The sequence below is a fragment of the Grus americana genome, chromosome 1 (assembly GCF_028858705.1).
Source record: "Grus americana isolate bGruAme1 chromosome 1, bGruAme1.mat, whole genome shotgun sequence".
Classification (NCBI taxonomy): Eukaryota; Metazoa; Chordata; class Aves; order Gruiformes; family Gruidae; genus Grus; species Grus americana.
In genome coordinates this window covers 63,978,930-63,993,891 of record NC_072852.1, presented here as the reverse complement: position 1 = coordinate 63,993,891, position 14,962 = coordinate 63,978,930, and the positions used below count along the sequence as shown (strand labels likewise).

At 41.2% G+C, this 14,962-nt stretch overlaps 1 protein-coding gene across 5 annotated transcripts in view; it reads right to left on the bottom strand.

The window, feature by feature from the left end:
* KIAA1549 (KIAA1549 ortholog) overlaps window positions 1-14,962 on the bottom strand; it is a 156,208-nt gene that overhangs the window by 80,083 nt on the left and 61,163 nt on the right. For all 5 annotated transcript variants that reach the window (XM_054836927.1, XM_054836954.1, XM_054836936.1 and 2 more), the window contains one exon: window positions 811-3,543. In XM_054836927.1, the coding sequence (XP_054692902.1) occupies window positions 811-3,543 (2,733 nt within the window). The remainder of the gene's footprint in view (window positions 1-810; window positions 3,544-14,962) is intronic.

The following is a 14,962-nucleotide window of genomic DNA, read 5'->3' as shown; positions in this document are numbered from 1 at the left end:
TAGCCAGCTCACCTTCATAGCTGGAGGATGAGATTATGCTCATTCTGCTTTACACATTACAAGTAAATCTTAAGGGCAAAACGTGTAGCTTACCAGAGAACATGCAGCACTTCTGCAGCTGCCCTGGATTAGTTCGCTGGTATTGTTTTGTTAACAAGCTAGGAAGAGGTAGGAAAACACCAAAAAAAGCAAACACAGATGCTGAGACAATTAATTTTGAAACAAACTAAGGTCACTTTTTCTGGTTACAAACACACCAAATCCAATTAAAGTAAGTATGGGAGGAGGGAAATTATGAACATAAGCTAGTAGGGTAAAATTATAAAAATGGTAACAAAACTGAAACATTTTTTAAACCGACTGTCCTCTTTCATATTACAACATTACCTCACATGCAGGTTTTTTTACAAACAGCAGCAACAACTGAAAGGAGAAACTTACTCAGTCAGAACATTTAATAGCTTGGCAGAACAGTACCATGACAGTAACATTCATTTACAAGCCATGAAATGATAAAGCAGCCTGTAATTCAGTATACTTGTATATACACATCAGCAATTTTAGAAGACAATTTCATTCTCTGTGCAGTGCAACGTATATGTAACTCGCTATCACAACGGACTTTGTTCGAATGAATTCTATTATTTTCAAGACTAAATGATAAATCAATGCTTTTACAGCTGTTTGTCTAAATTTACACTGTACTTTTTTGAAAGGTTCGCTTAGCCAATTCGACACCTGCAATTTAGCTAGGGGTTCACATTACAGTGGCTTCTGCAAAACAAAATAAATACGTTAGGAGTATCTTACCTGCAGTGACTAAGTAAGCATCGGGAACCGTAATGTCGCAGACATAGGGTTGCCTGGTAGTGGTCACAGCAGAGGTTACAACCGTAGGTTCAGACGGAGTAGTGGTTGCCAGAGGGGTGGAGGAGAATGTCCCCAGGCTGCCTGCAGCAGTCGTGCCACGGCTGCCTGTGGTGGCAGTGGTCATGGGGACAGTGGAGGGAGCAGCTGATGCATCAGTACCAGCAGTTGCACTGCTTCCTGCTGGAACTTCGTATCCAGTGTGAGGGCTAGAAGTCGGAGGAAATTGCGTGGGAGCAAACAGCGTGGTCACAGACGGAGATGCTGTAGGAAAGGGCATCGTGCTGCTGGTGTCGACACGTGACGTCAGGTTGCCAGGGTCCGCCGGAGGAAGGGCTGTGTGGGCACTGCCCTCGCTGCGAGATGTGAAAAGCAGCGTGGGGTTAACTGTAGCACCAATATCCTCATCGGAAGCTGAAGCAGTTGAGAGCAGAGGTGAAGATACATCTAAGACAGGAGTTGTTGGAAAGGTAGTAAACAAAGAGATCAGATTAGTTTCATTGAGCAAGATGCTGCTGGTAACAGACTGGGTGTCGGAAGTGGGCAGCACCAGGGTAGGAACCACGGAGTGAGAGGCTGAGAGTGAGGGCTCCAACTGAGAGGTAGCTCCTGTAACAGCTGAGGTAAACACAACTTCAGAGCCCGCTGGCAATACTGAGGGTGCTTCCAGAAACACAGACGACTCAGAGTGAAAATGTGATGACAGTGTTATTTCAGGAACAGGTGCACCTGGAATGGAGGATGCATTTGAATAAAAGTATGATGTTTGTCCGAGAGGGAACTGAGAAACCTCGGCATCAGTAGCAGAGCTGAGAGTGGTAGCTAAGTCCCAGCTGGAAACATCCTCAGAAAGTACTGATGTCCCAGTCAACAAGGTCTGAGGTAAGAGTGTTGATGAATCACTTTGCATGACAGAGTAAGAATTTAGCATGGCCAATGATAAAGACAAGTAGCTAGGTTCAATAAGAAAAGGTGTTGATAAAAGATTGGATGGAAAATCTGAAATATTTAAAGACAGTTCTTCCCTAGTAGATGTCTTGTCAAGCAAAACCACAGATTCTGATGGCATTAATTTTGGTGACTCCAGCAAAGTTGTATGAATGACTGCAAATGATGCTACTGGCTCACTCGGGAGGAAGGTAGAGTCAAACAGAATGGTGGTGGCATCAGGGAGTTCTACATGAGTGCTTGGTGTCAACAAAACTGTTTCCAGAACAGGGAGGGAGAACAGGGCAGCAGAGATGTTCAGTGATGTTTCTCCAGGGATCTGATGGTAGGAAGGGGAAATTGTTATAGATGTTCTATTGTTCAGGACAGCATCCATTGTGCTTAAAAACATGCTTGAATCAGGCATTTCTGCGAATCGTGAAGAAAATGAAACAACTGGTCTTGATGGAAAAGAAGTATCAAAAGTCTCAGGTGTAGGTTCCTCTAATTCATACCCGTCAGTAATTATAGTTGTAAATGGAGTTATGCCTTGTACTTCAGAGGCTTTGATGGATAAAGTTTCAACATAATCTCCTGAGCCCACGTCATGTTCTGGGGAAAAGCCTGCTTCTGGCAGAAGTGAAACTGAGTCACAATACAGGCAAGAACTGTATGATCTTGTGAAAGGCACTGGACTCATGAGCTCACTGACAAGCTCTGATTGACTTGGTATTTCTGAACCGGCAGGCAAATTTGGTGCTGTCCTGGAGAATTCATGTGTAAACAGGCTGGCATTAAGAACCATATTAGACTCTGTGGAGATGGCAGCAGAGTGAAGCGGGAAAGATGTGACTGGAAGACTAATAGGAAACAAAGCAGGCTCAGCACCAGCTGCTGAAGCCAGCGCAGCCCAGGGAACGCTTGGAGTGGGGTAGGTTCTTAGATTAAGAGTTTCTGCTGCCCTGCTACTCACATCACCGTAAACGTCACCATATGGGTCTGCACTTCGTGTTGTGACATCTGGGGTCAGAGGGCTATTTTTATCCAGCAACTTGAGATGAAGAGGCGACCCTTCTGAAGCAGTCCCAAAAGGCAGAGCTGTTAAACTTGCATTTATGTTTTCCTGCACTGCAGCTCCCACCTCTGAAGGAATAGAAGTGAAATAAATAGCGGTATTTGGAGGGTACAATGGCAAATCTCTGCTCGCTGTTAGCATTTCACTATCTGGTACAAAAGGCTTCGATTCTGTAAGAGTGTTACTCCGCTCAGGGACGGCACTCAACAGAGTCTTTTGCTGTGCTGTTTTTGAGATATCATATGGTGATAAAAGGACTGATAATGAAGGTGTTAGCAACACAGTTTCTAACGTTTCTCTTGGTGGCTCTACTGCATTAACTGAGTGATGATCTGTTAAAACTGCAAAAGACTTCAGTGGAGGAGTCCACTGTGCCTTTGGAAAGGAGCTAATAAATTCATCATCACTTAAGAATGCCTCATTGCTTGTTACGGAGACATCTACCAATGGTGTACTTCTCCCTTCTGAAATCCTGACCATTTCTTCTTGGTTAAATAAAGTCATATCAAAGGGAGTGGTAACTGATGATAAAACTGTTTCAAGGAAATTATTTTCTTGGGACTCCAAAGTACTTTTTGCTAAGGCCATTTGTGTCCTGCTGCCTGATACGCTTTGGTGCACCTTTGAGTCCATTGAGAAAAAGGAAAAATTTTGCTGCTCCAAGGATCTCTCATCTAAATAAAGAGGGAGACAGAAAAACAAAACCCAAAACCCACCAGATTAGCACAAGTAGCAAGATCACAGAGAGCAAACCTCATGCACAGTATTTCTGGAGACAACTGCCCAGAATTCAAGGGCTGACACAAAACCTCTCAGTACGTGAAAAGCCTCCATAAGTGAGTCAGCTCAAATAGTCAGATTCCCAGTGAAACTCCATTCCCTGGAAATGAACCAGACGACATGAGCTGCTCTCACTCTGTACCTACTCATCTGTCTACAGCAGCACTCCAGTGAGCCCCACGAAAGGACAGAAGGTGGCTCCCCCTTACCTATGGAAGGCTATAGTCTATGACAGCTCATGGTATCACAAAGCAAACAAACTAAAAAGCGTAATAAGGAACAATGCAGGGAAAAATTTTGCATAACTTTAGGTCTTCTGCTTTCCTTTAGCATCACTTCATTTCCTCTGGTTTTATTATTTCATAATATCAGGCTCACTTGCAGATCTGTTCTGTTTCAAGGACCAGATCCTCCCTCTCATATCAGAAATGAGTGATGCTTATGAGAGATGAAGAGGGGTTCTCTTTACGTAAGGCAAATGTGGACCTGATATCAACTACGAGAATTTGCCAAGTAACACGTCCAGTAGTTATGCTTACACTGTCAGCCAGTCATTTAACTTCTGGCCTTTTAGCAGTCAGTGACAAATTGCTTCACTACACAATTGCCATCTTTATTCACAACTGGCTGTAGGAGTACTCTGTTTATGGGCCACCTGTAATAAAACTTTCACTGCTCCAGTTTGCAGAATTCAAGTAATAATAGCTGGGTTCAAACACAAAGGAGAAAAAGCTAAGAATTCACCAGATATTTTAACAAAACACCTGCAAAAGTCATATATGGATATCATTTGCATAACTTGACTATAATTCCTCCTCTCTCACAAGAGTGTTCTTGGGTTACAGAAAAGATTTTTATATAAAGCTTTTCCAACCATGGATGCGTTTTGCAGAGAAAAGGTTGATTATTGCTTGAGTGCTTTTCTGAAATGTCAAGACTGGATTAGTAGCCTTCAGAGCTGAATATTAAAGGAAATCACAGAAAATTGCCGCAGGATATTTTTCAAGGATACACACAAAGGCTTCATCCTTAAATTTATCTATTCCACCTGATCATCCTGTTTTCATATGGGAGTGTCCATGCAGTGCTGCTGGAACCTAGCAATAATGCACATCAAAAGGGCTGGGAGGGGGGCAGGAATCCCATCCAGTTAGACCACCAGGGATCAGTTTAAAATAAAAACGAGCATACACAGTATAAAGTGCCAGACAGTGATACAGTACACTGCTCAATTGTAACTACATTTGTAACCCTTTAGAGGATGCCTTGAACTCAGTAACCTGTAGTAGATCTTGCAGGAACAGCTCACCTCTGTTACGCACTGTCAGTCTAACTACACTTTCGAAGGGTGATAAACTGCTGTAATCATCCCTTCCTCTCTGGTCTGTTTGCTAAATTCCTTGACACAACTTTTCAAGTGCTGACATATCAACTAGATCAAGTTGCTGATCTGAAAAGCACAATTATAAGAATTAATGCACAGAGCTAATAACACTGTACCACTAATCACACCTAACGAAATATAAGCACTGTGATTATATACTTTATTTTACAGTTCCCATGCACAATGTTTTGCAGCACAGCCGATACTCTTCTCTCAAGTACTCCCAATCCATTGTTTTTCCCTTCTGAAACTCACTGTAGGCATTGCCAGCTTTATGATGCCTAGCTGTGGTATGATGATAAAACATACCGCCTTACAATGCTCTCAGGGCAAAAATAAAGAAAAGAAAAAACAGGTACACTCTTGTAAAAGCTAGGTAAGACAAACACACAAGTCCATCCTTGACTTCTTCCATGGAGGCCAGCTGTTTGAACATGGCACAGTGCAGCACAGTGCAGCCACCATGGAATAACAGCTTTCACAAGCAGTTAACGTAGGTAATAGACAAAGCAGTTTCTAGCAAGTACGGAACCGAAACACGGACCCTCGGCCAGTCCCATTTGCTGACCAAAAGCTGTTCAATGTTTTCTCCTCACTAAAAGTCTCCCTAGCCTCGCTCCTTCCTTTGACTTAGGCTTCCAGTGACATTCTGAGTAAGCAGTGAGTTACCAAAGGCAAAGACTTACAAGGCTATGAAACAAACACTGCCAAAATTAATCACTCCTCTCCCTATACGTATGCACAATTCCTTTTAGCCAGCCCCATAAGATCCTGTCCACCTTAGTCCCACTTTGGACACTTAGCACTTGCTTACAGTGAATTCCAAATTGCAGGCAAACATGTTATCAGGTAAACTCCTTGTTCATCACGGCTTCATGTTGTAAATCCCTGCGGCAGTAACACAAGACAGCTGCGTTAGCTTCAACACAGTAAGTGTGGTAAATCTGGAATTTCTACACGTGATAGTTAATATGACCGGCAAAGATGAATACATACTAATTACTAACTGCACTTTTGATCACATATCTCCACAAACGCTTGACCCAAAGCTAGAGGCGATTCCACAAACAAAACAGTTTCACTGCCTATACATGCCTATGCTGTGAATCATCATCGTCCTTCATCCAGAGAGCGCTCCCTTTATCTTTGTTCAATTTGACAGGAGAGCTGTCAACACAGCAAGATCCCGCTGGAAGTGACTACAGGTCACAGAAGGATGTTCTGAAGAGTTACCTGCACCACCATAAGCTGTCCAACAGACCTGCATAAGAGGCAAGGGCAATCCTGGCTTTTTTTCTTGAGAGTCTGCTAATATTTTTTCCTTGGAAGAAACAAAGTAATAGCAAGTAACAATTTTATCATACACTTGTGTCTCTTAACAAGGCAATGAATCTTGCCACTAATGCCAGGAACGAAAGAACACAACTTCTGAAAAAGACGTTTGTTTTGATTTGGTTTTTTTAAGGAAAACACACCATGCTTGAAAAAGTTACAAGCTATTAGACAAGGTAAGGGCACTGTTACTTGATGTAAGTGGAGTGGGAGAAATTAACTTGTACATACAAGATTTTGGAAAAAAAAAAAAACCTCACCAGCAAGTTTGCAAGCCAATGTTCTATGTTATTTGCTTTGCTTAGCATTTTAGAAGCAGGGAGCATTAGTGACATGCCATTAATAATACAAATTATTGTTTTCTGTCATGTCCAGAAGAACAGTGTACTACTTGAATACTGCTTGTCAGAACTGTGCACGCCTCTCATGGTGAGCAGATGGGACGTGCGGCAGATGTGCCCGGGAGCCGCCAGACAGCCCACAAAGAAAAGGAAAAGCAAAGGAAAAAAGGGAAGAAGGTGAAGGCACACCACGGCGTGACAATCACGCCCGCATCACCGCAGAGTGGCCGATCTGGCTATACCATGGGACAAAGAAAGCAGACAGATTGCACATGTTCTGGTGTATCTCAATGCCACGACTGCACAAAGCTATTGATGAATATCAATGCTGACTTGTTTGTTTGCACAGCTGTTGTTGTTGGGTGACCGTTTCACCAACCAGCAACTGTACTGCCGTTGAGCTAGGCAACGGTGACAGGATGACAATCAGACAAGCCAAACTCTGCCAAGCTGCTAACGTTACAAAAAGAATAGATAGCTTAGGAAGCAAAGCCGTGATCCCAAGCTACAGCAAAGGGGAGGAAAGGAGAGTGCTCGTGGCAGGGGCCACGGGAGGCACAGATGGCACCGGTACAATGCCTCGGCTCACACAACGACGTTCGGACACGGGAGGAGTGACAGCATAGGAAATGTGCTGATGGACTTGGGGTGATGAACTCTCTACTGCTTCTGCTGCCCCCAAAACTGCCAAGAGCCTGAAAGACATTCACAAGTAATGAAATCTGTCACTGAACACAACCACCCCTTCAACTGCCAAATCTGTATTTACAGAAGCATGGCCGTGCACCGTTAACGCTGGTGCAGACTCGGGTGAATTCGGGAAGTGCAATAACACCAGCACAGCACTTTCCCATGACTACAGCAAAGGACTGCTGCAGTCTATAGACTTCTTTGGTGACAAAAATATACTGTGTCAGCTTGCCAGAAACCTATGTGTGTTCATAAACCAGGAACCAGACTAGTCATTTTTCCAGAAATCAGAGGGATGTAGTCTTCACCATTCCTGTAGCTGCAGTGCTGAAAAGTAATGTCTTCCATAGTCTAAAGTAAAAAAAAGATGACTTTTCAAATATATATATTTGTAATAATATATGCATATATTAATATGCTTTCATGGTTTTATATTTCATTTATAATAAATATACTTTCATGTATTTTTAAATGCAGGATCCAAGATATAATCTCACCTCTGCCACTGATCTCTCATGCGACTTCAAAAAAGTTGCATTACTTTTCTGCACTCTGCTATTAAAGTGTGGCAATTGTACACTATCGCAACTATTGATATTACTAAAATATAGGCAATTCCCTATATTACAAAGATGTTAAATTATAGATGATAGGTACAGGCATGACAACAACAAATACAGAGAAGTCTTTACTTGTGATAAAATTAAACCTTGAGAAAAGAACTAGTAATTTTTGTTCTATTATTTTCAGGAAATTAATAAAGTTTGCAAAGATCAGAAAGTGCCAGCAGACTAGCAGCAAGCCAGTTCAAAAAATACATGACTTAAAAAAAAAAATTATCTTCTCTCTACTAACATGATCTACAAAATTAAATTTTAGTACCTTTATTTTTTAGGCAAGGAGAAAAACTGGTTTTTTATTGCTGCCCATTATTTCAGAGGCATTTGGTAGAGAGGTAGAGAGGCAACCGATGCTACATACATTTCAAGTATTATGGGAAAATTCCTATTAACTAGATAACAACAGTTCCCAAATTATTAAAATTAAAGCTATGAACTCACTAAGAATATACACCACTTGAAATGGCTCCCTGACTATGGGGTAGAGTAGCACATCACATTTAAGGGAAGCTTTTAACAACAATTTAACTTTTTCTTTGAGAACCAGAAAGTAAGAAAATGAAATAAATGTAGAGTAGGATGAGACCACCCAAGGGTAGAGAGAATGATAGATGCAAATGTATCTGAAAAAAACCCAAAAACCCAAACGATAACTCCTCCTTAACACTTGATAACTTTCTAATTTATTTAGCAGCATTAGTTCAATAACAGCTGTTAGTTCAGCTTCCATCAAAGAGCTTGTATGCATTAGGTCATTGCAAAAAATTTACACCGTTCTCTTGTGTAAGCCTCTAACTACATTTCTTAGGTGTCTGGCTTGTAGGAAAATACCAGTTACAGCAGCACGTGCAGCTGAAAAGCTGTCTGCTTTCTTCTCTGAGAGGCATTAAGCATGGATTGAACAGTGACAGTAATCACCCCTGGCACACAAAAGCCAGGGAGAGGAGGGGATGGGAGCCTGCACTGTTCCTCCCTTCCCAAGCTTCAGCTCCCAGCTCCTCTGTGGGGCTCTGGGCAGCTTTGGGATGGTTCTGTTCCCCGGAGCACATGCTGCACCCGTGCCCAACGCTCCCTTTGGGCAGCGCACGCTTAGGCTGTGCAAGGGACGCAAATCATCTGGAGTCCTAACAGCTGCTTCTCAAAGATATTCATTTTCTTATTGTAAAAAATCAAGAATATTTCTCATAATTTACCACATGCACTTATGATTTTTAATTAAGCTGCTTGTACCACCTGAAAGGCTGAAAGAGAAAATAAAGACATAAAAAATTGATGCCAAGTCTCTGCACTCTTTTGCACTGCAGCTGAAGATAAGATTTCATAACAAATAAAGTTGTATTAAGAGTGTTAATAGCAAGCCTGCAAAGTCAGTGCCTATGTACATGCACGCTCACTTTTGCACACTTCAGGTTTCAATACACAGTCAAGAAAGAAGAGGAACATCTTGAAATCATTCTTCATCCACATGCAAACAGATGTGGCTCAGCTGCTGCCCAGGTGCAAGTATACAAGAAACTCCCCCTCCTGCACAGCAAATGAGCACAGGCTTCCAGCTCTGCACAAGGAGAAGAGATGCACCAAAGCACAAAGGGAAGGGGCAAAGATAAACCCTTGCTTGCTTGCCAGCAGAGTTGATGAAGACTTTGTAAAGACAGAGGTTTAGTCTAACTGCATACCATACCCGAGTCAAAAAATACATCACGACACTCCTCATCAGCTATTGCATTTGAAAACCAATACCAATGAACTAGAATACCAGGCACTAGCATTTGCATTTTCTTCCTATCCAACATTAAAAAACCCCTCAAAACTTCCTTTAGGACACTTTTTCTAGTAACCATCATGTTAAAGAACTGTAGGCAGTCTGGGATCACAACTTCCACTGCAAAGTCAATAGAACACCTCATCAGAAAACTTGCAATCTATGTTCTCATCCAGGAATCTTCCTAACATACCCACTGCTGAGGCAGAACAGGACCCTGAAGTAGTTTACAGTAAACGGTAGATTAAAAGGAAAAAACCCAAACCAACCCACAGCTTCTGTTTATTTAATACCATTGTAACACATTCTGTTTTGCATGAAAGAGAGGAAAAACTTTGCAACCCAAGTGAACCTTCCTGCAACCTAAAAGCCAACAGCACACCTCCAGATCAGGCAGTTAGTGCAGGAGAGCATACAGGTGGGGAGAGAGCCAACAACTCCACCACCCACTCCATAAATACACGCACACAGTGAGATCCACTTCCCAAACAGTATTACTACCTTTGAATAAACTACAGCTTTGCTAACAAGTGGGCTGGGAACAAAACCCATGCACAGAACAGTTTGTCAGGCTTACACAACAACAACACCTGCAAACCCAAACGATACAGAAATCCTCACTTGTGGAACTGCATAAAGCTCTCATAGCACCAAGATGCCTCGAATTGACAGTCCCTCTCCAGAACTTCTCTGAACATATAGATACCCAAATGCAGAGATGAGAAAGCAAATTAGCTGTGACCATTCACATAATTTTGAACATCTCAGGGGGAAGAAAGGAAGATGTTTCCCATACAGAAGCCTTCCACGGCCACTACATGTTCCTACAGACCATCACCCACAGTTGAGGAAAGCGACGGCTTCGTGCAGAGCTCAGTGCTCCAACATGACCGGCTGGCTGGCCATGCACGCACACACACAGAAAACTGCAAATCAAATCATAGTTCAAAGTGTAGCTTTTGCTGGGAGCATTCACGCTTTTTTGGCATTTAGTTGTACATGACATCATCATGTGGAAAGCCATATGTTAGGGATACACACAAACTTGAATTGGCTTTACAAATGTTAATTCTAAGAAAAACTCTCATCAGATTTGCTCATCATGATACCCAGGTCACATTTTTAAAAAGAAAAAGATTTCTTTCCTCCCCCATTCTTTTTTTTTTTTTTTTAATTTTATATAATTGCTCTCTGCACAGTAACTTGATTTTTAGTCTCTCAAAAGCCAGTGTCAGTTTTCATCTAACCAAATGACTACTGAGAAGCTTTCTGTTTATGCTCAACACTGCAGCATCCTCCAAAATGCAGATCCTGGAAGCTTTTGAAAAAACAATTACATTTATATTAGCCTCTTTTTTATGCAGATGACATATCAGTGAGTAATATTTTGAACCCAATGCACAAAAGTACTTTTAGCAAAAGCTACATCCTCAAAACAAAATAATTTTTTTTCCCTTAAATCACGTTATCACTACAAAATCTCTAGAAGCAATGAAATGACAGAGAGCCCGACGACAAGAGTAACTGCCTAATTAAAACAGAGCCTATGCTGTATCCTAGTAACCCAGTTATCCACAGGGACTCTCTTCATTGACACATATCCTTAACTGTACCATGCTGACAAAGGAAAAATACCCTTGACTGACCCTTAAGTTGTTTAGGTCAGCAGGCTCGTTGCTCCAAAATCATATTACTTCAAGGAGTAAATCGAAGTCCTAATCTGCAACACCCAAAAGCAGCTCCTTTGAGAAGTTAATTCAGAAGACTTTTGTTACACAAAGCATAATGAAAAATGGCAAAAGACAAGATTTTCAACCTGCATAAGACCATCACTCTGTACTGAACTCACAAAACAACTTTATTGCTCCAAGGCCAGATCGTAACAACATGCCTGTACATGTTTAATTTTTCAAACAGCTGTATCTGCATAAGTAATACTGAAAAGCTCTTGCACAGTCGGATATGAAGGCATTTAGTGGTACTCACAGCATGTATCACTCAGCAAATCAAGTCACATGAGGGAGACTGTCGATGCATTTTCACAGAAAAAGGAGATTTCACAGAAAAGCTGGGAAAGTGAGCAGAACAGTGCCAGCTACCCCAGCCTTTGGGGCTTTAACTAAGTGCTCACCAAGAGCTGAAAACATGAAAAGAAAAGGGACATACAAAGAGATGGAACAGAAGTTCAAGAAATACTCTACTTTAAGTAGAGGTTTGAAGTAAGTTATCTAAGATTTTTCTTTACAATGTGCAAGTGCTATTGGCCTTGACCTCACTTGGAAAAAGAAAAATCTAAAAAAACAAGCCCTGTAATGAGTAGAAAAAAGTCACTGCAAAGATCAAGCTTCCGCCAGCATTTATACCCACAGAACTTCCAGAAGACAAATCCCTGGTAAAACTACTAGATAAGAAGGAAAAAGGCCACACGAGTACTATTTCAAATTAAAAAAAACCCAAACAAACAAATAACCAAACAAAAAAAAAACCCCAACCACAAAATACCCCACACACTTTTCTGCCCCTTCCCTATAGACTGTCAGGCTTAGGCATCCACTGCACAACATTTACAAATGCAATGAAAATATCCTTACCATAGATTCTGGAACTGCACTAGTTTTCAAAAATAATGATGGTATCAAGTACTATGTTTCTTTGTGCAAGTATCTCAAGGTTTAGCAATTAATTCTGGTCTTTTTGTCTTTTCCTCCTTAACAACATCTTCAAAACATGACAAAGTAAAGAAATCTCAGTTGCTAGCATCTTAAGAGAAATGAAACTTGCCCAAAGCCTTTTCTTCTGTGTCCTTAATGCAATACAACAGGCCTAATAATCCCTGCTCTCAGAGCACTCTACTGGAAACGGGTTATCCTGAGCTGCTGCCGCCTAAGCTTTCAGACCTGGGGCCAAGTTCATGACCAACACATATGAGTTCAACTCTACTGGCTCCAGCAAAGTTGCATCATCTTTTCCCAGCACTGAAGTTGGTGCTGTGAGATCACAAGTTATTGGCCATAGAATGACACGCAAGATGTTAAGGTGTGAATCTTCTATTTCCTGGTACTCTTAGTTGCTCAAGATGCATGTGGCACTCCAAATTTATGAGAGAGAAGCTGTGGATACTAAAGACCCCAAATCCTGGTAATAAGACCATCCTATAATAAGGACCGCAGTTTCTGCATGGCCCTCGAAACTTCCTAGCCTCAATTAACAACAGAAAAAAAAGAATGAGTAATAACATGTTAACAAGAGTAACAGAAATAAATCAGAAAAGGTTCTGCTGTAGGAAACAATGAATGCATAGATAATTCAGAAAAATAATCTAAGGAGAGTATTCTTACTAGAAATATGTATAGGAGAACCACAAAATGTAACAACACAACTGTAAAGGACAGAAATACACGGGAGTGGAAAGCATTACACAGTCCTACTTTATGGGGCAGTCTGTTCACAGCATTTTTTACAGGAACAATCTCTCTTCAGGAACATCACAAAGTAAAACTTCCTAATTAATATATTGGGAAATACACCACAAAGACAACAATAAAAAGCACAGGCAAGGATTCTCCTCTTATCAAAACTTAACACACGAGACAAATGAGAAACAGAAACAACTTGTTGGGAAACAGATCAGTTAATGTGCCTTTCCCAAACAAGACTGCTAGCAGAGAGCAACTGAAACGTGTTTCTGAACTACTGAGTATTAAAGAAACTGAACAGCCGCAGCACAGCCACGCTAGCCTTGGCGAAGACTTTTTGTTATAATTGCATTTATTAGTGGCGTGAAAGGAAATGTATTTTCCTTAAAGCAACGAGGAGAAAAGGAGGTGGGCAAGGCATCGTGCACTGAAGGTAATAGCAGCCAAACTCTGCCACATTCAGTAATAATCATTACACACTTGTCACCCTGGCTGCCATAAAGCATCCCATTACGATTAGGCTTTTCAAGATCCTGTAGTACAGCACCATGTTAGCTCGTCTGTGAATTGTTGCTGAAGCGAATGATAACACTGAAGGTTGTTCTAAGTCCTTACTAGGATCTTTCCTGGTATTTAAGCTCCCTGGGTCATCCCTTCACTTCCCCATATGCTCTACTGTGTAAGGTTCCATAAGGTTCCAGCCTGTCTCCGTAACTGTTCAGTAACGCTACAGACACAGGAGTCAGCGAGGAGCTGTAAAGTGCAGAACATACTGATTAAACACAAACCTATATGCACTAGTCCACCTGTCACAAATAGCACTGGTAAAGGTACTCCCCACTGAAAAAGCTGAGCCAGGATCAGAAGCTCCTCAGGTGAATCTCCTATCTCATTAAAACCATGCTGATGCCCATGCACACTGCAGAAAGCAACTAGGAAACAGGGTCGAGATGCATTCTAGCTGCATAGTCTTCAAGACAAAGACAGTAAAAAAAAAAAAAAAAAAAATCCAAGAACCATAAACATGGGTCTCATGAGAAGAATACAGGCTTCTCTGGAATTCAGATCTCAGTACGTGTTCCGAGATGATCTGATCTACATTTTAGGACAACCTAGAAGTTTAAGTCAGTGAAGTGTTGATGAGTACACAGTATTTTTGGAAGCTTAAACAGATACCCCTTAGATTCTGAACTAAACTTAAAAGTGGGGCTTTTTGTTTATGATGTTGTCAATAGCTTCAACCTATTTACTTAAAAAATGTCACCACATCGAACCTGGTGAAGCACTGAATTCCTCAGGACAGCACACTATGTTTGGAAGCTGAAACAGCTTCAGAATCCACTGGATTCTAAACCGAATTTGGAAGTTGGGGGTTTAATGTCATGAATAGCTTTAGCCTTCCTACTTGAAAAATATCACTGCATTGAAACTGGGCCTTCGCAGTGTGAATGAGGCTGGCAGTGCTCTCCACAAGGTAAAAAATAATTGTAGGCAGCTTCTGTTGATTTTTCAAAAAAATTGGCTTATGCACATCGCAATGTCTCCAAACAATAAAAGTGAAATGAAAATGACTGCACATGTTAGTAACTACTTTCACTTTTATTCCAGATAATGTTAAAATAAACTATTTCATTGGATAATGAAATAACACTGATATAATAATTTCCATAGTGTATCAGTCTGAAAAGATTTACTGTTCAGAAGAGTTCTATCTGCAATGAAACAGGTTCAAAAGAAAGGGAAAAGAAATACACTAACATTCTCTATT